The following is a 20,026-nucleotide window of genomic DNA, read 5'->3' as shown; positions in this document are numbered from 1 at the left end:
CTCCTCAGGGGTCTCAGAAGGGGCATCTGGTCCTTCCTTCATTCACTTACTCACAAACATCTCTTGAGTCCCTACTATGTGCCAGGCAGGATTCCAGGCAAGGGAGATACAGACAAAGCCCCTGCCCTGGTGGAACTTACATTTGGTGGGGGAGGCAAACAAAAACAAGAAGACAAACAAATACTTATAAACCAAATACATATAAAAACAAATAAAATAATCTCATGTTATTCATGGTGTGAAGGACAAACAGGTTGTGAAAGAGTGTTAGGAGGGCCTTGCTGTGGAGCTGACATTTACTGAGCTGAGGCTTGGCTGAGAAGGAGCCAGCCATTGAGGGGAATGAGAGGAAGGGCATTCCTGGCAGTGGGAACAGCATGTGCAAAGGCTCTAAAGTGAGAACCACTGGGCGTGCTGAGGGGCAGAAAGAAGGCGCTGGGGACTGGGATGCAGGGATGAGGTCTCAGAGGAGGCAGGGGCGGGGCCAGGGCAGGATAGGAGGGCTGTCCTGACCCACCAAAGGCCAATGGAAGGGTTTGAGTGCGGAGAGGATGGGACCTGATTGATGGATTTTTTCCCCCCACCCCCAGTTTTGTTGAGATATAATTGACATAGAACATTGTGTAGGTTTGAGGTGTTCAGTGTCATGACCTGATAAATGGATGTGTTGCAAGATGCTTATCACAATAAGGTGAGTTAACACATCCTTCATCTCACATAATCACCGTTTGGTTGCTGTTGTTATGGTGAGAACATTAAAGCTCTACTCTTCACGACAACTTTTGAGTATGCGATACAGTACTGTCAGCTATAGTCACGAGGCTGCACATTATGTGCCCAGAGCTTATTCATCCTACAACTGGGAGTTTGTGCCCTTTGACCAACGTCTCCCCATTTCCCCCACCCCTCAGCGCCTGACAACCGCCATTCTATCCTCTGTTCCTATGAGTTTAATGTTTTCAGATTCCACATATAAGTGAGATCACACAGTATTTGTCTTTCTCTGTCTGACTTCTCTCACTCAGCTTAATACCCTTAAGGCCCATCTATATTGTCACAAATGGCAGGCCTTCTTTTTTAAGGCTGAATAATACTATTTCATTTATATATATGTATGTGTGTATATACGCATATTTCACATTTTCTTTATCCATTCATCTGTGATGGACACTTATGCTATTTCCGTGTCTTTGCTATTGTGAATAATGCTACAAAGAGCATAGGGGTATAGATATCTCTTTGAGATAGTGATTTCATTTCCTTTGGATGCATATCCAGGAATGGAATTTCTGGATCACATGGTAGTTCTATTTTTAATTTTTTGAGGAACTTTCATACTGATTTTCACGGCGGTTGTACCAATTTACATTCCCACCAACAGTGCACAAGGGTTCCCCTTTTGCCACATCTCTGCCAGCACGTACTATCTCCTGTCTTTTTGATGACAGTCATTTTAACAGGTGTGAGGGGACACCTCATCGTGGTTTTGACTTACCTTTCCCTGATGATTAGTGATGCTGAACACGTTTGCATGTACCTGTTGGCCGTCTGTCTGTCTTCTTTGGAGAAATGTCTATTGAAGGTTTTTTTTTTTTTTTTCTGTTGAGTTCTTTGCATATTTGAGATATCAATCCCTTATCAGATATATGATTTGCAAATACCTTCTCCCATCCTTTAGGTTTGCCTTTTCGTTTTGTTAATTGTTTCTATTGCGGTGCAGAAACGTTTTAGTTTGATGTAGTCCCACTTGTTGATTTTTACTTTTGTTGCTTGTGCTTTAGGTGTCATATCTAAAAAATTATTGCCAAGACTAATGTCAAGGTTTTTTTTTTTAACCTATTTTTTCTTGTAGGAGTTTTACAGCTTCAGGCCTTAGGTTTAAGTCTTTAATCCATTTCCAGGTAATATTTTGAGTGGTATAAGATAGGGGTCCAACTTCATCCTTTTGCATGAGGATACCCAGTTTCCCCAGTACCATTTATTGAAGAGACTATCTTTCCCCATTGAGCATTTTCGGTTCCTTTGTCAAATGTTAGTTGACCAGAGTTGCATGAATTTATTTCTGGGCCCTCAATTGTTTTTACACCAGTACCATACTGTTTTGATTACTATAGCTCTGTAATACTGATTTATGTTTTTAAAAGATCTGCCTGTACTGGGTGAAGGATGGATGTGTGGAGAGGGGGCAGGAGTCCCCCAGGGTCTGAAGCAGTGTCCAGAGATTGGCCAGGTAAGTCCATTTTGTGGCCATCCCCAGGGTGAGGAGTCTGAGGGTGTGCTGAGAATGGGCCTGGGGCTTTCAGTGTCTGGACCTGTGGGTAGGGCCCCAGCAAGACAGAAAGGGAGGCAGGGCTCCTGCCGTGCGAGGCTCATTTGCATATAGAGTGGAGAGGTCAAGTTGAAAGCTGAAAAGGGCTGCACCAGGCCCTTGGATGGAGGATCTCGGGTGTTAAGTTTCCACAAAGATTCTGTCTCTGGGGCCACGACCTTCCAGTTCAAGAGGGGCTCTACTTCCCCCACCTGGGTCTGGCCTGGCCCTGCCATCTGTGGTGGGGATGCTGGGAGGACAAAAGCTCCTCACTCCTGGAACCCTGTTCCCCTGCAAAATCCCATCTGTCAGGCCCAGCCTCTGACCTTTGAGGCTCAGTCAGCACAGGCCGTAGAATAGGGGAGGGGAGAGCCCCCAACCCTGAGGGAGACCCAAGCCTCCCCTCCCAGCCTCCGCCATCTGTCCTGGCACCAGCGTCCTCCTGCCTCTGCCACCTGCTCAGTGTGATCAAGACCAGCCACCTCCCGTTTCTGGGCCTTGGTTTCCCCATGCGCCACATGCAGATGTGGTATTGGGTGCAGTATCATTTGTCACAGGCCAGGGGCTCAGATAATATTTGCTGAATGAGTGAACACATCTTGAGACAAGACAAGAGGAGGTCAAGGAGGGAGGTCTGTAGGGACAGCTGCCGTGTGCCCACATCCTCTCTCTGAACCAACGGCCACCATTTCCTAATTGTCATGACTGAAACCTGAGGCTCAGAAAGATGGAGAGGCAGAGAAATGCTCAGCCCCAGCTCAGTGGTAACAGCCCCTCCTGGAGAGCCCCGTTTTTGTACTTGTCGAGCCCTTTCTCAGGTGCCATATCTTGGGAGCCATCAGAACCCCCATTTACCTAATGAAAACCTAAAGTCTACAAGGTCAGGAGACTGGCGCAGGGGGTGGGGCAGTGCAGGGGTCCCAGGTTTCCTCTCTCCCTGCAGGTGCTGTCCTCACTCTCAGCCCTTGCTGGGGCGAGAGGTTGAACGCAACAGACTCTGAGCCTTCCCTCTACCTCCAACCACAATAGGAAGAGGGCAAGACTGATCCGGCCACAGATGGGGCTTTATTCTCATGGTGCTGCCCAGGATTCAAACCAGAAACTTTTTAGGGAACCAGGTGGGACTTTCACTCTGACCTATAACAATAATTATAATAGTAGTAATGATAATGTTTGTGGATCACATGTGACAAGCCCTGTGCAAAATGCTTGGTGCCCATTATCTCATTTGATTCTCATAGCATCCCTGTGGATCATTGTCATCATTCTCAGTTTGTCTTGGAGGAGATGTAGCTCAGAGAGGTGCAGCCACTTTCCCAGGGTCACACAGCTAGAGGTGTGGAACCAGCGTTTGAACGCATGTCCATCAAGGGCTCCCGACCTGCACAGTCATCCCTCTGGAAAGCCCTTGGGAGGAAGAGGGAAGATGGAGGATGCATGAGAGGCAATCTCCAGGCTCTTTCTCAGCTCTGTTCTCAAATGTTAGTTGAGTATCTGCTGTGTGCACTGGGCTAGGCCCTGGGGGGTGGGGTTGGTGGGAGAGGAGCAGGCCAGGCCCTCCTACCCCTAATGTGCTCACTGTTGCTTGCGCGGACCTGTAAAGGGACACACAACACACTCTGATACATCAGGAGAGACCCAGGAGATTGCGGGAACTCGGAAAGTGTCCCCCAGCTCAGCCGGGGAGGGGGACAGGAAAGGCTCAGGAAGTGACCTCTACAGGACACGGTGGTGGGGCCCAGGAGAACAAAGTGCAGGAAGAGTGTGCAGGCAGTGGGCACAGTGAGGGGAGCATCAGGGTGGTGGGTGGGCACAGCTCCAAGCTGCCGGATATTGCTGGGATGGGCTGCACAGGGCGGGGAGTGGGGAAGTGGAAGCTGTGAGGGCTGGGCTCTCGGGGTCCTCCTCCCGAGCTGAGCCCTTCCCTGCTGGGTCTCCTGGCTGCACACTTCTCCCTGGGAATCCAGGGGGACTGGGGCTCCATGATCTCGGGGCATCAACAACTATATCTTGGCATTTGTGGTTGCTCTGATCTTGCCTGGTTTAGAATCAAATCCTTTCTAAGGACAGAAGCCCAGAATCTTGCTTGGATTGGGTATTCAGGGCACCTTTCTGAGTCCACTGAATGCGTTACTACCTCCATCGTACAGATGGAGAAATTGAGGCTCAGAGATAGGAAGGATCCAGTCCAGGGCTACACAGACTGGCAATGAGGGGCAGGGGAGTGGTGGCTCACGGTGTAACTGAGCCAGCAGGGTATGTCCTCACCTAGAATATGCCTATAGGAAACTGGACCTGATTCTTTGGCAGATAGAACCTGGCCCTTGGAAGGCACTGAGCAGTTTGAGAGGCATGCGCCGCGGGGAACTGGAGACCAGGACAGTTCCTGGGTCTGGGAATCTGGTCCTGGGAGAGGCAGCTGGTACTTTCAGGAGGGCACTGATAGAGGAGGAAGTGTCCCTCATCACATCCTGCAGACCCACCCTCTGTAGACAGTGCTTTCACTGTTTCTGTTTGATAAGTGTGAGGACGTAGGGCTTCAGGATTGAATACATTTGGGAAACAGTGCAGAAAGCACAGAAAAAGGAGTTTTGCTCCAGGACTTCTGAGAGCGCTTACTATGGTTGAGTGCATCGCCAGTCTCTAACTGCAGGATAAGTGGGCAAAAGAAGTGTGGACCCTGCCTTCTGGGAGCTCACAGTCAGTGGAGGTGACAGGCAAGACACAAACACAGGAACACACCGAATGTCAGGAGGTTGGAGTGCTGTGAAGAGGAATGTGAATGATGGGGGAGGATGACGGGGTTCCCTGGGAGGATGACATTTGGGCAGAGACCAGAATGAAGTGAGGGAGGACGTGAGGGGGAAGCTGTGCTTGTGGGGAAGAGAGGCCCAGGCAGAGGGAACCACATGTGCAAAGGCCCTAAGGCTTGAGGGTGCTTGGTGTATTTGAGAAGCAACAGGATGGGCAGTGGTTGGAGCGAGGTGGGCTGAGGGGGAAGGTGATAGGGGGTGGGGCTACCAGGGAGCAACTTCCAAAGGCCACAGTATTCAGTGGTGGCTGGGGAGCCCTTGGAGGGTTTGGGCAGAGAGTGACACCAGGGGACACACTGCCTCATAAGCTGGCATTGTCAAACAACCTCATAAGAACAGTAGCAGAAACAATAGCTGTAGGTTGTGGAGGGTCAGTCAGGGTACTGTGTCACTCACAAGCCTGGCAGGTGGGTGTGGTTAACTCCCATTTTATAGGTGAGGAAACTGAGGCTTAGAAAGATGTGTTTGCATCTGTATAGTAGGTGCTCAAAAATATTTCTAGAATAAATAAATGAACTGAGAGAGACAGTATTTTAAAAATCTTTCCATATCACTTAATATTTCTCAAAAACATAGTTAACTTTTTTTTAAATGCACATCCCCCCAAATTTTGTTTCTTTTTTTTTTCCTTTAATTTGTTATTTTTTAAAGCTTTTTTAGGTGGGGGGAGGTAATTAGGTTTGTTTGTTTGTTTATAGTGAAGGTACTGGGGACTGAACTCATGACCTCCTGCATACTAAGCATGTACTCTACCACTGAACTATACCCTCCCCTGCAAAAAACATCATTCTTAATGGCTGTATAGTATTCTGTTTCAGTTCCATTCACCATGCTATTGCCCTGTAGCCAGGAAATTTGATCATGGTTTTTTTTTTCTTTTGCAATACTGTAGTAAATACTCTTGTTAAATCTCTCATAGAATATCCTTATTTAATTTTTAAAATAGACAATACACTTATGTGTTACAAAATCCAAAAAGTTAAAAAAAATAATTTTTAAAAAGCTTTTCTCCTTCCCCCAGTCAGCCCAGTATCCACCACTGGGACCAGTTTCTGCTGGGTCCTTCAGAAGCAAGCAAATATGTACAGAGAGAACATTCTTTGAGTTAAATGAAACAAAACAAAAGACAGCCATGGGGTGCACAGAAGCTAGGAAGCTGACATCTGAGGCTGATTTCATCTCAGTTTCGAGCTGAGTGGAGAAAACACCACCAAGGTCAGGGTGCAGGAGGCGGCAGTGAAGCAGCCACAGGCCTGTTTACAAGGCGAGGTATTACTGTTGCTCATGTGCCAGGTTAGGATAAGGTGTAAGGATCCTCTAGCTCCCTATAATCTGGTCACACTAATGACAGCTTGGCCACCTTCTTTTTCTTGAGGGCTCTCCCTCTCCACCCCGCACAATGGGGAAGGGGAAGGATGGAGATGTTTTCCATTACTCTAAATGGGCATCGAGTGCTTAATAAATCCTCGAAAATTGGGGTTATCACCAGTAGGCTGTTGGCACATGAAGATGCTCAGCATTCTGGAATCTGAGTGTGCCCAAATGATCTCTCTTCATGTGGACTAATTTGGAATTCAGGGGAAGTTCCTTCTGCCCTGTTTGTCTCACTTTCTTAATCTGGGGATGAGGCTCAGGGTTTTGGTGTTGTCTTGTTTGTTTTAAGCTCCAGGGCATGGGGAGCAGAAGCAAGCTTTGAATATGCAGTGATCAGCAGGGCATTTATCCAGACATCTCAAATATCTCCCAACCCCTGATTAAAGCTGTACATTTCAGAGAATCCAGCCACGACACCATTGTTGTCATTCCCGTTTTAATGACAGGGAAGCCAAGATCTGGGAGGCCCCCTAGCAATGTGTTCACATGGTCATATGCTTTTGTAACATTTGCCAAAGTAAGGTATTGTAACTTCACTCTGTTAAAACCACCATCTCCTTCCATCCCGACTTCCTCTGTGTCAGATGATGTTGGTGCGAGTGGGAGCGTTTTGGGGATCTGGCTAAGAGGATCTTGACGTTTAGCTGACGTTTAGAGGTTTTATTTACGTTGTTTCCAGTCACTTTTGTGAATAGTTAAATTATTACTAACTTCCCTAGTATAGGGATGGCTTCCAGAAATACTCCTACCTAACACACTGAGCTGACTCACCTAGTACTATGACAAAAAAGTGCAGAGTTGGAGGTCAAATACTGATGTGTATGAATGATCCTACAGTGCCCAGTACCACCAGTACGTGGTAGTAGAGGAGAAGTCTGAAATGTATACATGGAGCCAGAAGCTTGTTTGTGGAAAGTATTACGGAGGTATATCAAACAGGTGATTCACAAAAATAGTGTTATTTTTCTGGACTTTGTGACATTTGTGGAATTTGTCATTTGTTAAGGTTTCTTTTACCTTTCTCACCAAATAATCATTTTATTACCTACTTTTATATCTATAATTCTGTAGTCCTGTTCTTAAATAAGACTTGTTTAAGCCTCAGGAAGTACAAAGTCTGGATCTGCTCCTACTTGGTTTTCTTTGTGTCTTTTAGGCTCACAGGATCATCCCCCTTACCTTCCTCCCTACTACTGTCTTACAGGTCTTGTGCAGTTTCACGAGAATGTAACAGAATGGTTGAGAGGCCTCCTGCTGGATCCAGACAAACCTTAGGTTTCTCATGTATAAAATAGGAATCATAATAGAATTTCTCTCCTCAGACGGTAATGAAGTCAAATGAGACAATGTGGGTAAAGCCTTGAGCACAACCTCTCAGAGGGCACAGTTATTGCCAGGTTTGATATTCAGCTGGTTCTCACAGACTCCCTGTTGATAATGGTACCTGCTCTGATATGGTTGGTTGGCACCCATGCCACAACATGCAATCATTGTTAACTATTGGTGTGTTATTAGTCTCCCTCCCCCACCTGCCTGAGGCATGTACACAGTCAGTAGTCGATCACTGACAATCCAGTCGAAAAAATGAAAAACACCAGCTGGAATAGAAAACAGATGCTGACTCCAAACTGAGCAATGCCCTAGACCCAAACTGTGACTCACAGCTAAAAAATTTCCTCTTCTAGAAGGGCTGTTAGAGTTAATTTTTCCAATCCTCATTTTAAAAATGTGTTTTTTTTTTCTCTTGACTTGTTTAACTGTTGGAAACTTGGAAAATTCATACAAGCAGAAAGAAAAAATTAACTGCTGTTATTATAAATGATTATACATAAATATACATGTGACATTACCATTGTATTTTAGTACTATTTATGTTGTACATCGTGCTTTGAAACATACTCTTTAAAAACTTAATACTTTTTTAGTGTTTCTCCCACTTTACATATATTTTAACCATCTCATTTTAAATGACTGCATAATATTCCTCATCAGAAAGTCGGGCTAATTAAAGGTATCTATCTCAGAGGGTTATACCACGAGTACTGACAAATTATGTCATGCAAAGCTACCTGGTATATAAAACCTCAGTAAGCTCGGTTTTTCCGAAGGTTGGATTTATACTACCAATCTCCCTTCACTGGGAACTGAAGTTAGTTCCATTATTTTGCTATGATAAATAAAGCTGGGCTATATTAATCTTTGCTCATATCATTGGTTATTTCCTTAGTAAATTTCAGGTCTGCTGGGTATGCATGTCTTAAAACGAACCCATTCATCATTGTACAGTTAGTGGAAGAGAGAGGGAAAGGGACTTGCTCCGGCTCACATAGCAAGTTAGCTGCAAAGTCGGGACTAAGGGATCCGTTGGGAACCCGGAGAAAGTTCCTGCTGAGCAAGGGAAAGAACTAGGCGCCTGAGCTAAAGCGGCGGCCAACCTGAGACCAACCGGGAGGAGAGGGGCGGGAAGGAACCGCCCAGAAGCCGCGCTCACCCCCGGGGCCGAAGCTTAGCCGTCGCCTGGCAACGCAGGCGGCGCGGCGTTCGAACGGAAGCGAGAAACCAATCAGGATGTCCGGGGCAAACCATTCCGGTGTCGGGGGGGGGGGTGGCCGTGGAGGAGAGCAGCACTCTCACTTCCCCTTCCCCTGAGCACCGGGGTTCTTCACTCCGGTGCGGGCCTTGGGACAGTCAGGTCCTCCGGCTCGGGTGCCGAGGGCAGCTCTGAGGAGGCCCCCGCCGGTCCTCACGCGGGGCAGGGGCCTCCTGAGCCGCGTTGGGCGTGGCCATTCTCCGCCTGGGTCCGAGCTGTCAGTCTTCGCAAGACCCGCACTGGAGGAGCCGGACTCTCCTGGCGCGGGCTCCAGGTGAGGGCACTGGTGGTCTGGGGCGCGAACCTGGGTCTCGGGGGGCTTCATTCACCCAGCGTCTGCTATGCGCGTCCTCTCAAGTCGTACCTGCGGAGAGGTGGTGGTACCCCATTTCACAGATGAGAACGCTGAGGCTCAGAGAAGCAAGAGTTCTAGTCAAACGAAGTCTGGCAGAGAGACCAATTCAGGTCTTTCTACACCATCACGAAGTCTCTAGTCTAGGTAGATCTAGACTTGCAGTGAGAGGCCAGATGGGGAACTGGGGATCACTTTCTTGGCTTCTTATCTGCAGGAACATGACCAGTAGAGCCCTGGCTAGATCTCCTCTCGGCTGCCCCTCCCCCGCATCTTCCTTGGGGTCCCCTCCTGGGCATCTGTCCTTACTTCTTCAGAAAGGCAGGGGTGGGGTGTACTTGGGGCTCACTTTGGATCTTTCTGCCTATGGAACTCGAATTACACTGCTGTCCCTCTCAGAGGGACTCTGGGGGATCCAGCGAGACTGACATTTCTGGTCTAGGTGCCAGGTGGGCAGCGGATGCTCTGGCCCTTGGAGTCACTGTTGGAATCTTGGGTGTCTACCCCAGGTTGAGGGAAAGGATAGAGACAGCCCTTCAACTGAAGACACTAGTCACCAGAGACTTTGGAGTTGGGGGTGGGCCCCAGACCCCTGTCCATAGAGCATCTAATCTACACCAGGCCCTGCTTTCTGGGGAGCCCTCCACTTGGAAGTTGCTATTGTTGGTTTTCTTTTGTAGGTGGGGGAATCTGAGGTTCTAAGAAGTTAAGCCCCTTGCTCAAAGTACATGGTCAGACTTAGCAACTCTGGGGCTGGCTCCCAGCCTATCTGGCTTCAGTCTTAGAATCCTAGACACTCAGAATCATAGCATCTGGGAGTCTTGAATCTCTTCAAGGGGAGGTACTTATCCTCCCTCCTCCAACTTCACCTCCTGGTTTTGGGGAGAAGAGCTCTGGGAGCTCAGAAAGAAAACAAATCATTCATTCATTCTTTCAACAAATATTTACTGACTTCATATGCCTCACCCTCTGCCTCATCTGTTTTGTTTTTCTCAATTGCATTTACCCCATCTGATGTCCTATAATTTCACTTATTATCTTCTCTGGTTGGAATGTGATGGCTAGGGTGAGGCAAGTGAGATAGTTTCGCCTTCAGCATGAAATTGAGGGGTGCCTCAAACCCCAGTAATCAGAATGACTAAAGCTAACATTTATTGATCATTTGCCATGTGTTCTGCTGGTGGGATCAACTGGTATGGCCTCCATGAAGCGCGGTCCCCCATCTCTGTCACAGTTACAAGTACATCCCTCTGACCTAGCTGTCCCACTTCTAGGTGGAATGATGTAGATGCAGTGGGGGCTGCAGTGTGGTTTGTAACAGCGAAAGACTAGACACATACCCTCAGTGGCCATTGGTGGCAGCTGATGGGCTCCTTATGTACTGGTGTGGCACAACATATTAATTACATGAATAACATATTAATATATTAATAACACATATTTTTAAGAACAACATATATAATTGAATAAAAGAGCAAGATGAAGACAGTGCCCAGAGCATGTTGCCATATGTGTAAAAAATAGAATAGATGTCCATGATTGCTTGTATATGCCTAAAATCTCCCTGGAAGTACATTCAACTATCTGGTCACAGTGATGCCTGCAAGGAGGGGAACTGGATGGCTGTGGATGGGAGTAGGAGGGAGGGGGTTTGTTTTTGTTTTTGTTTGCGTTTTTTAATTTTTAACTTCATTCCCTTTATAGCTTTTGAATTTTGAGCCACGTACATATATCACCCGGTTGAAAAAAAATATGTGTATTATAGATTATTTATCTAATTATGAGACCACTGCCCCATCTGTGATCTGTCATTAACTTGTTTGTGATTTTGGGCAAGTTTCTTCACTTCTCTGGGAGAAGAAATGATGGTGAGCTCAGGCCTAGGCAGAGGGCAATCAGGACAGGAAGTGGGCTTGGTTGTATGTCTGTCCCAGTCCCACCTTCCCCATCCTGTGTGCCAGGCCCTTCCCTAAAGCTTTGCATGTGGTATCTCTCTTATTCTGTCTCCACTGCAAGTCCCTTTGTCCTCATTTTGCAAGCTCAGGTGCAAACAGAGGCCCAGAGGACTCAGTTGGTAGAGGTGTGTGGTCCGTGGGCCGAATAGGAGATTGATGCCTTAGGTGGCTGCACCCACTCCCCTCCCACAGCCTATTTACTGCTCCCTTCCTGAGGTTTGTGCCAGGTTGCCCTGGGCAAGGCTTACTCTAGGCAGGCCAGGGCCTGAGCATCTGGGAAGAGTCCAGAAATAGTGTAAGGCCTGACGTGGCCCTGGAGGATGCCCAGTTGGGTGTCTCTGACCCAGACAGCTGGGCTGAAATCGAGCTGGGCTGTCCTACTGGCTGGCCAGTCTCTGCTGCCTGGAGCCATCCTGATCCCCCTCTGGGGCAGGAGGGGCCTCCCTGCCTCCTCCCAAGTCTGGGCCAGGCTTCAGTGGAAGAGATAGAGAGAAGCAGGTGGAAAGGAAGGGGTGAGGCCGGAGTGCCAAATGTCAGGAACATTATAAATATCAGAAACCACACCTCCCGCCCCCTCAGCAAAGAATAAAAATCACTAACACCTCTTGAGCACTTACTGTGTGCTAAGTACTTTACAAGTATGAGCTCTAATTCCCTCTGTTCTTTGATGTAAGGTAGTTACTGCTGTTATTATTTCCATCTTATGAAGGGAAACTGAGCATATGAGATGTTTAGTAAATTACACGTAGTCTCCCAGAGCTGGAATTTGAATCCAAGGAGTCTGGCTTCAGACTCTACACCTTCTCTTCTCTTCTCTTCTTATTTTGGTAAAATATATATAAAACACAATTTACCATTTTTAAGCAGCATTTAGAACATTTACATTGTTGTACAACCATCCTCACCATCTATCTCTAGAACATTTTCATTTTCCCAAATGGAAACTCCCTATCTATTAACCAGTAATTCCCCATTTTCTTCCCTCTCCTGCCCCTGGCAACCACCATTCTACTTTCTGTCTCTATGAATTTGGTGACTCTAAGTACTTCATATAAGTAGAATCATCTATTATTTGTCCTTTTGTGACTGGCTTATTTCACTTAGCATAATGACTCTTCATGGTTCGTCCATGTTGTAGCATGTGCCAGAATTTCCTTCCTTTTGAAGGCTGAATAACAGTCTATAGTTTGTATAGACCACATTTTATCTGTTTATCTGTCAGTGGACACTTGGGTTGCTTCCACTTTTTGGCTATTGTGAATAATGCTATTATGAACATAGATGTATAAATATCCGTTCAAGTCCCTGCTTTCAATTCTTTGGGGTATATACCCAGAACTGGAATTGCTGGATCCTATAGTGATTATACTAAAATTTTTTTGCCTAACCGCTGGTGACCTCAGGCAAGTGGCCCCGCCTGTCTATGCCTCAGTTTTCTCCACTGTAACATGGGCATAATAGTAGTACCTACCTTACAGGGCAGGTGTGATGATTAAAAGAGTTGACATATATAAAGAGCTTAGAACAGTTACCAGGTGCGAAGAAAGCACTTGGAGAAGTTCTTACCCATTTTATGAAAACTGGTATTGTTGCTTTGCTTTCACTACTATTTTACTACTGTTGGTGACTGACCACTGCTCCCCTCCTCACCCTTCCCCACTGTTGCCTTAGTAGAGGGCCTGGCACGGTCCCAGCAGGCTGCTGTGGAGAATCATGGTCTTGTCACCTCCCTCACCCCCCTAAAATTGGGCCTCAGGGGCTGGAGGAGGCCTCAAGGCTGACTCACTCCCACGCGGAGGAGAGCTGTTCCCTGAATCACTTCCTGTCCCCTCGTGCCCTCTACCCCAATCCTGGCACAACCCCGACCAGGCACAGATGTGGAACTGGGCCCTCTTTGGCCTCCCCAGAGCTCAGGTCTGAGGCTGGTGGGTACATCCTTCCCTGGGCCTCAGGGTCCCTGTGGTAACTGGCTTAATCAAATATGCCACCTGAAGTGACATAATGGGGCAGGTGCTGGCACAGGAGACAATCACCTCCCTCCCAGGGATGCCTTCCTGTGGGGTACATTCCCCTCATCTGTAAAATGAGGATTAAATATTTCCTTCCTCCCAGGGGAGTCCAGAGATTTAAATAAGCACAGGGCCTAGCACTCAAAAATTCTAGTTATTATTATTACTGTTATTGCTGTTGTTACTAATGTTTACAGCTTGGACAAAGCTTCTACAGGCACTCTCACACCCTAAAAGCTCCCGCTGACCTGGCCTGGAAGGTGGGACTCTCCTTTCTTGACAGAATGGAGGGCCAGAGAGGTCCAGCAACCAGCAGGGGTTCACACAGCTAGAAAGGGATGGCATTAAGGCTTGGTCTGGAGGGAAAGTGTCCGGGTTGGACTCTTCAGGGTGACTTTGGGCAACTGACTCAGCCCGTCAAATGGGGATAATAATAGAGTGCATCTCATAGAGGTTGTTGGGAAGATTAAAATGGGTTAATTGGTATCAGGAAAAGCACTATCTTATGCCTGCCACGGTGAACATTAATTGTCATTGTGACTGTGGGGGAGGCAGGGCTCAGCTTTCCCATCTCTAAGATGGGTGCGCTTACGCGAGTGGGCCTCAAGGACTCTGTGCGCCAGATGTGCCGATGGGGCCTGGGCAGCTGTGGGATGGGCGGGCCAGGCTCGCGGAAGAGCTTCCTGTGATAGACCAAGGGCGGCTGGGACCCGATCCCCGCGCCGAGTCGGCTGCCAGCCCGCCTGGGCTCCGGTTCCGGCCGCTGCCTGGCTTTCGCTCTCCCTTTTCGAGTAATACCTGGGCGGACGGGGTTCACCTGACCGCGGCCAGCCGCCGGAAGTTGCGCAAACGCGTGCTACCTGAGCCCCAGGTGGGCCGGGCAGGAGCAGCGCAGAGCGGCGGCACCGGGCAGCCAGGTACGTGCGGGCTGGGCCTGGGGTGCCTGACCGGGGTGGGGGGCTGCCGAGGCACCTCTCCCTCCTTGGGAAGGCGGGGACCGGGCAGGGACTCACCTTCAGCCTGGACGAGGCTTTAGAAATTGTGCCGTCAGCCAGCCCCCTCTTTTAAGAAGAGCCAAGACAACTGGGGCTCAGAGAGGGCTGGCGAGCAGACAGAGTTACACAGCACGCCTCCAGGCTCGCGGCCTCCTCCGTCGCTGGGAGTCCCCAAGATTGCCCCCAGTTGGGGAAGGGCAGAAAAGCCAGACCCGGTATCCGGGCTCCCCATACTTCCCCTCCGCAGCCTCCTGAGGCTGACGTCAGAGAAGCCGGTGGGGAGGGAGCTAGCTGGGGCTGCTTTCCCAGGGGATGCTAATGAGAAGGGCTCGGGGCGAGATATTTGGGGTCATTTGTGGGAAGCGTTTGAAATCCGTGGGTGGGGCGTTGGGGGATGAGAGGAAGCCTCAGAGAGGGTACGAGTCCCACCTGGGGACGGGGATCCTGGCTTCAACTCGCAGGACGTGCAGCACTTTGTGGTTTGCCCACCTGTGAAATGGGTCTTGTTCACTGGTTAGCCTCCTTTGTCCGCAGCTTCGGCTCGGACAGATCCTTCTGGACAGTGCTTAGAGGCTCCTGCGAGAGGGGTGGACTTAGGAGCTGGGTCAAAGCCCTAAATAAAACAAGGAGCCTGGTTCATGCAGCGCCGCCTTTTTGCCAGGTGCTGAGGAGAGCCCTCGACCTGTTTTCTCTCTCCATCCTCACAGTGACCTGGAGGATCAGGAAGGTCTATTTTTAACAGCATTTCACAGATAAGGAAACTAAGTCAGGAAGAGGCGCAGCTGCTTACGCAAGGCGCACAGCGGGCGAGTGGGCGAGCTCTGGGCGAGCCGGCCAGCGGCCCCAAAACCGGGCTAGGCTCCTCGCGTCGGTCCTGGACCCGACGCCGAAAGAGCCCCTGGGGCCAGCAGGTCTGGCCGAAGAGGGTGGGTGGGTGGGGTCCGAGCGGCGGGGTAGGGGTATGGGGTGGGGGTAGGGGGAATCAGGGCTTCTGCCCTAGCCCTGCCCATCTGACCTTCCTCCCTCTGTTTCCCCGGATGGTGCCTGGGAGGGAACCGCCGCCACCGACGGGTTGGACTGGTTTGGGAGGTGGCGGCCCGCGGGTAGGGCAGAGTCTAGCTACCTAGACAGAGTTCAGCAAGGCTGCCTTTCCTGTGACCCTTCCCTCCTGAGGTCTCCTGGGGGTCGGCCCTGAGTGGAGTCGCCATCCTCTCCCACCTGCTCCATCCCTTCTACCTCGGGAGCAACTCTGGCTCTGGGCCAACAGCCCCCAAGATTCTATTCTCAACTTGCCTTTGCTGCAGACCTCAATTTGGGGTTGGGGGCCAAATTGTAGGGGGAGGAAAGCAGATATGTTTACAGACATGCTTTGCTTGCCCTGTCTGTGCACTGTTTTTAAAATAATTAACAAATATGCTAAGAATCTAGAGTTTTCATGAACTTCTCCAGCTTCCTAGAACATTCTATACCTACCATCCTGGACTCATATGCAGTAGGCTGAGTGTGCCTCTCTCTAGTTTATCCCTGATCTGCCATTCACCTTTGGCCCTCATAGTTATTTCAATTCAGTAAAAAATTATCGGATGCCTCTTATGTGTAAAGAGCAGTATCCTGAAACTAAGATACAGAGAACAAACAGACCCCCACCTCATGGAGTTATTTTTAGAAGAATGTGTACAACAAAGAGTAAAGCTACTCTTTTTAGATGAGTGAATTAGGCTTCATTTGAATTTGTGTCTTATTTATTGGCTCTGGGACCTAGGTTGGTCACTTACTTGAGTCTCAGTTTCTCAGTCAATAAAAATGAGGTGACAGTGCCCCATATCACAGGCTTGTTGGAGGATTACAGGAGAGGATAGTGTCAGATGTCTAGAACACAGAGATCCTTACCTCCCCATCCCAATCCAGACTCTCTTTCCTGGCATTCCAGATGTCTAGGTACGGCTGTCCAATATAGCTTTCTGCTATGGATGCTCTGATCCTTGCTGTCTAGTATAGTGACCACATATGACTATTGAGCACTTAAAATGTGGCTAGTGTGATTCAGGAACTGAATTGTGTGTATTTAATTTAAATTTAAAGTTAAGGCTGAGTAGCCATACGTGGTTAGTGGCTATTGAATTAGACAATACAGGTCCAGATGGCCTGAAATACAGGTCCTCTTGGGGATCACCTAGACAGAGTTCCTTTCCCCAGTTTTGCACATGAAAAGGTTCAGGACTTGGTCTCTGGGTTTTCTTCTGTGCCATCTCCAGGGGACTGCCGGGGCACTTTGTGGCTCCAGCCTGCCCTTGGGAAAAAGGGACAGGGATGGCCTGATGGCTGGGGCACTGGGCCCTGATGATGGGTGATCAAGTAGAGGCTCGTGCACCCAGGTGTGGGCCTTCCTGCCTATGTTGCTGGCAGATCCAGAGTCAGCTGGTTGCTCCCAAGCAAGGTGGTGTGATCTTGTGCATTTCTGGCTTCTCTTGGAGCAGCATTGCTCAGGGCTGACGTTTCTACCTGACAGGCATCCATGCATTACTGTGGGCCTGGCACTGGAGTTTCATACTGGAAGCTAATGGGTGTCTGACCTCAGTTGGGGCGAAGGTGGGGACTTTCTACACTCCTCCCCTACAGACTCTGCTGCTATGCCTGGGGCTTGACATGTCTAGGCGGGTGGATGGCACAGGGCAGTCTCCTGCCTGGGTAAGTGTTGGGTGGAGGTGGTACCAGGCTCCCTGTGGGCATTTCAGATGGGGTGTGGGGTTGGAGCCCTTTCTGTTGGCCACTCAACCCCAAGACCCCTGTGCAAGCACCTCCCCTCTTGGAGACAGGGACAGAGTCGCCACTTTGCTGAATTAGCTTAATCAAGTTTGCCTCCGTGGGCTTCAGGTTCCCCATCTGCAAAATGGAACTGTTAAGAGGACCCACTGAGGTTGAGCCGGCTGGTGCTCAGCACTCAGCCTCGAGCCCACTTTGCTTTCTTTAAAATGTGCCTTGCCCCGTCTTCTCTGCTCAGGCTGCCCTTGTCTTCTTTGGCACCTTTTTTTCTCTGCCTCCGCTGGGCCAAGCTCTCGGAGAAGGAAGGGGGGTGGGTGGGTGGAGCCACAGGCCCCTCAGCACGTACTTTCTGCCTGCTGATTGGCTCCCTGTTAATCAGAGGCGTGGCCTTTACCTTTTAATAGGGAAGGCGTCTTCATCCTCTTTCAGTCTTTGCTGAGCCTTTGTCTGAATGTGCTCTGCTCTTTTCTTTCTTTCCTCCACTGCAGCGGTTGCGGCGTCCAGCTGCCAGCTTTCCATCAGGATCTCTGTCTCCTCATTTCTCCAGTCTCCTCAGACAGAAGCCCTCGGGGTATGTAACGACCATGCCTGTGGATACCCTGACTCCCGGAGCCCGGGACACCCCCACCCCACCTTTCCGTCTACGGACCAAGGTCCCCGGCTACCTGCTACGGCGGCCAGCGGATGGTGGAGCCCGGAAACCTAGTGCTGTAGAGCGCCTGGAGGCCGACAAGGCCAAGTACGTCAAGAGCCTGCATGTGGCCAACACCCGCCAGGAACCTGTGCAGCCCCTGCTGTCCAAACAGCCGCTCTTCAGCCCCGGGACTCGCCGCACGGTGCTCACGCCCAGCCGCCGAGTCCTGCCTGGCCCCGGCCGCCGACCCCAGCTGGACCTGGACATCCTTAGCAGCCTCATCAACTTGTGTGATAGTCCCGTGTCTCCTGCCGAGGCTAGTCGTACCCCTGGACGGGCAGAGGGAACCCGCCAGGCTCCTCCAGCAACCCCCCCACGCCCACAACCCAGTACTGCTGCGGTCCGCCGAGTGGATGTCCTTCCCCTGCCAGCCTCACCTGCCCGGCCCTGCCCATCGCCAGGTGCTGCCGCTGCCTCCAGCCCCACCCGGCCCCCTGGTTTGCAGCGCTCTAAGTCGGACCTGAGTGAGCGCTTCTCGCGGGCAGCTGCTGACCTGGAGCGATTTTTTAACTTCTGCGGCCTGGACCCGGAGGAAGCACGGGGCTTGGGTGTGGCCCACCTGGCGCGGGCCAGCTCAGACATCGTGTCCCTGGCCGGGCCCAGTGCTGGGCCGGCCAGCTCCGAAGGGGGCTGTTCCCGCCGCAGCTCTGCCACAGTTGAGGAGCGGGCCCGGGAGCGCGTCCCCTATGGCGTGTCGGTGGTAGAGCGAAATGCCCGGGTGATCAAGTGGCTGTACGGGCTGCGGCAAGCCTGGGAGTCTCCTGCGGCTGAGGGCTAGGCCTCCGCTGGACTCGGAATTCACCACAGGGCGGATCTTAGAGATGCCATTGGTCCCTTGACCTCTCCTGCATCTATCCATTCCCTGGCTTGGGGCAGACCAGAGGCTGCTGCCTTGTGTGAACTTGGTATAGAGGCCAAGGCTCAGAGGCTGGACAAGCATCCATCTGGCAAGGAGAGACCTGGAGAGAGTTGCCTCTTGACCTTGGACCATCTCCTACCCCTCACATGTAGGGTTTTGATGTGAATGTACCCCTGCTTGTGGGTTTGGATTTGGGGCATGTAGCCCTCCCCACTGAGAGTGAGGGGCCAAGAGATCTCACCAGAGCTGTCTACTCAGTGGCTCTGTTTCTTTCTTCCTTCCTTCCTTGGCCTTGGTCCTTTGCCAACTTCCTCTTCTTTATCCAGTGGGCCTTGGTTCCCGGGAACTCACCCTGGGGTGGGGGCAGGGAGGAGTGGCCTGTGTACTGTTCTTCAAGGGCCTTGGCAGCCTGGCCTATGTGGGTAGACTACAAGAGGGACTTGGAGGAGTCTGCACTGCCTTGACTTTCCTCCCTTTGGTTAATAAACACAAATGCTTGTTTTTCAAGGGCTGGGTCTGTAGACTCTTCTGTGTTCACAAGGGGACGGGGTGGGGAAAGTCTTGGGGTGGGGCCTTCAAAGCTCAGTAATTGTCTACCCCAGGATCTGGTGGGGCATGAGGCCAGTGGCTGGCCTGGTCTGAGATGTGCTCCACAGGGCCTCCTCATAACCACCTTTGGGAGACTGGCTGGTGAGCATTCTTCATAGTGGAGGACACTGGCTCTGGCCACAGAGTGATTCGGGATAGAACTGGGGTGAGGACTGGGGACTTTTCCCTGCACTAGGAAGGGGACCTGCAGGGGAAAGGCTGACAGGTACATGAACCCTCCCCAACCATAAGTCTTCTGCCCTTCCCCACCCCATGCCCAGTTCCCAAGGGGACAGGAAGCTCAGAGAGGGCAAACCTTGAACTTGAGGTCACATAGGCAATGAATTGGAGATTGGAAGTGGAAGTTCTTAGAGGCAGAGGGACTTGGGGTGGATAGCAAAAGAGTGGCCTTGCCTCCAACCCTGGATGACCCCGGTCAAGCCAGTCTCCCTCTCTGGGCCTCAGTGGGAGAGTTGGCGGTATGGTTCAATCTGGGTGAGGGCAAGAGGAAGGAGGGGGCTGGCACTGGGCTTTGAGGTCTTGGCTCCTTCCCATCTCCCTCCAGGTTAGTTACCTGCTAGGAGACCCCACCCTTCGCTGAGGGAGCAGCCAGGTCTAGGGCCAGGCACACAAAGGGTGAGAGCTTGGGTGGCCTCCGCACCCCCCTTCCCCCATGGGAGGGGGCGGGACTGGGTGGCGCTTCCTCTCCCACAGGCTGCCTGGGCT

General features: G+C 50.5%; 1 protein-coding gene across 3 annotated transcripts; it reads left to right on the top strand.

The window, feature by feature from the left end:
- Positions 1–3,284: 3,284 nt before the first annotated feature.
- Positions 3,285–19,222, top strand: FAM110A (family with sequence similarity 110 member A). 3 transcript variants are annotated; one of them, XM_032462024.1, is made up of 2 exons: positions 3,285–3,426; positions 17,648–19,222. In XM_032462024.1, exons 1-2 carry the CDS (start codon positions 3,382–3,384, stop codon positions 18,629–18,631), a joined length of 1,029 nt encoding a protein of 342 aa, XP_032317915.1. In that variant the 5' UTR covers positions 3,285–3,381; the 3' UTR covers positions 18,632–19,222. The 3 variants fall into 3 exon arrangements, with proteins under 3 accessions (XP_032317915.1, XP_032317917.1, XP_032317918.1); XM_032462026.1 differs by lacking the exon at positions 3,285–3,426 and adding an exon at positions 9,115–9,359 and having other exon boundaries at positions 17,648–19,221; XM_032462027.1 differs by lacking the exon at positions 3,285–3,426 and adding an exon at positions 14,155–14,318 and having other exon boundaries at positions 17,648–19,221.
- Positions 19,223–20,026: the final 804 nt, after the last annotated feature.

This window comes from Camelus ferus, chromosome 19, assembly GCF_009834535.1.
Source record: "Camelus ferus isolate YT-003-E chromosome 19, BCGSAC_Cfer_1.0, whole genome shotgun sequence".
In the NCBI taxonomy this organism is placed as follows: Eukaryota; Metazoa; Chordata; class Mammalia; order Artiodactyla; family Camelidae; genus Camelus; species Camelus ferus.
This window is presented reverse-complemented; position numbering and strand designations above follow the sequence as displayed.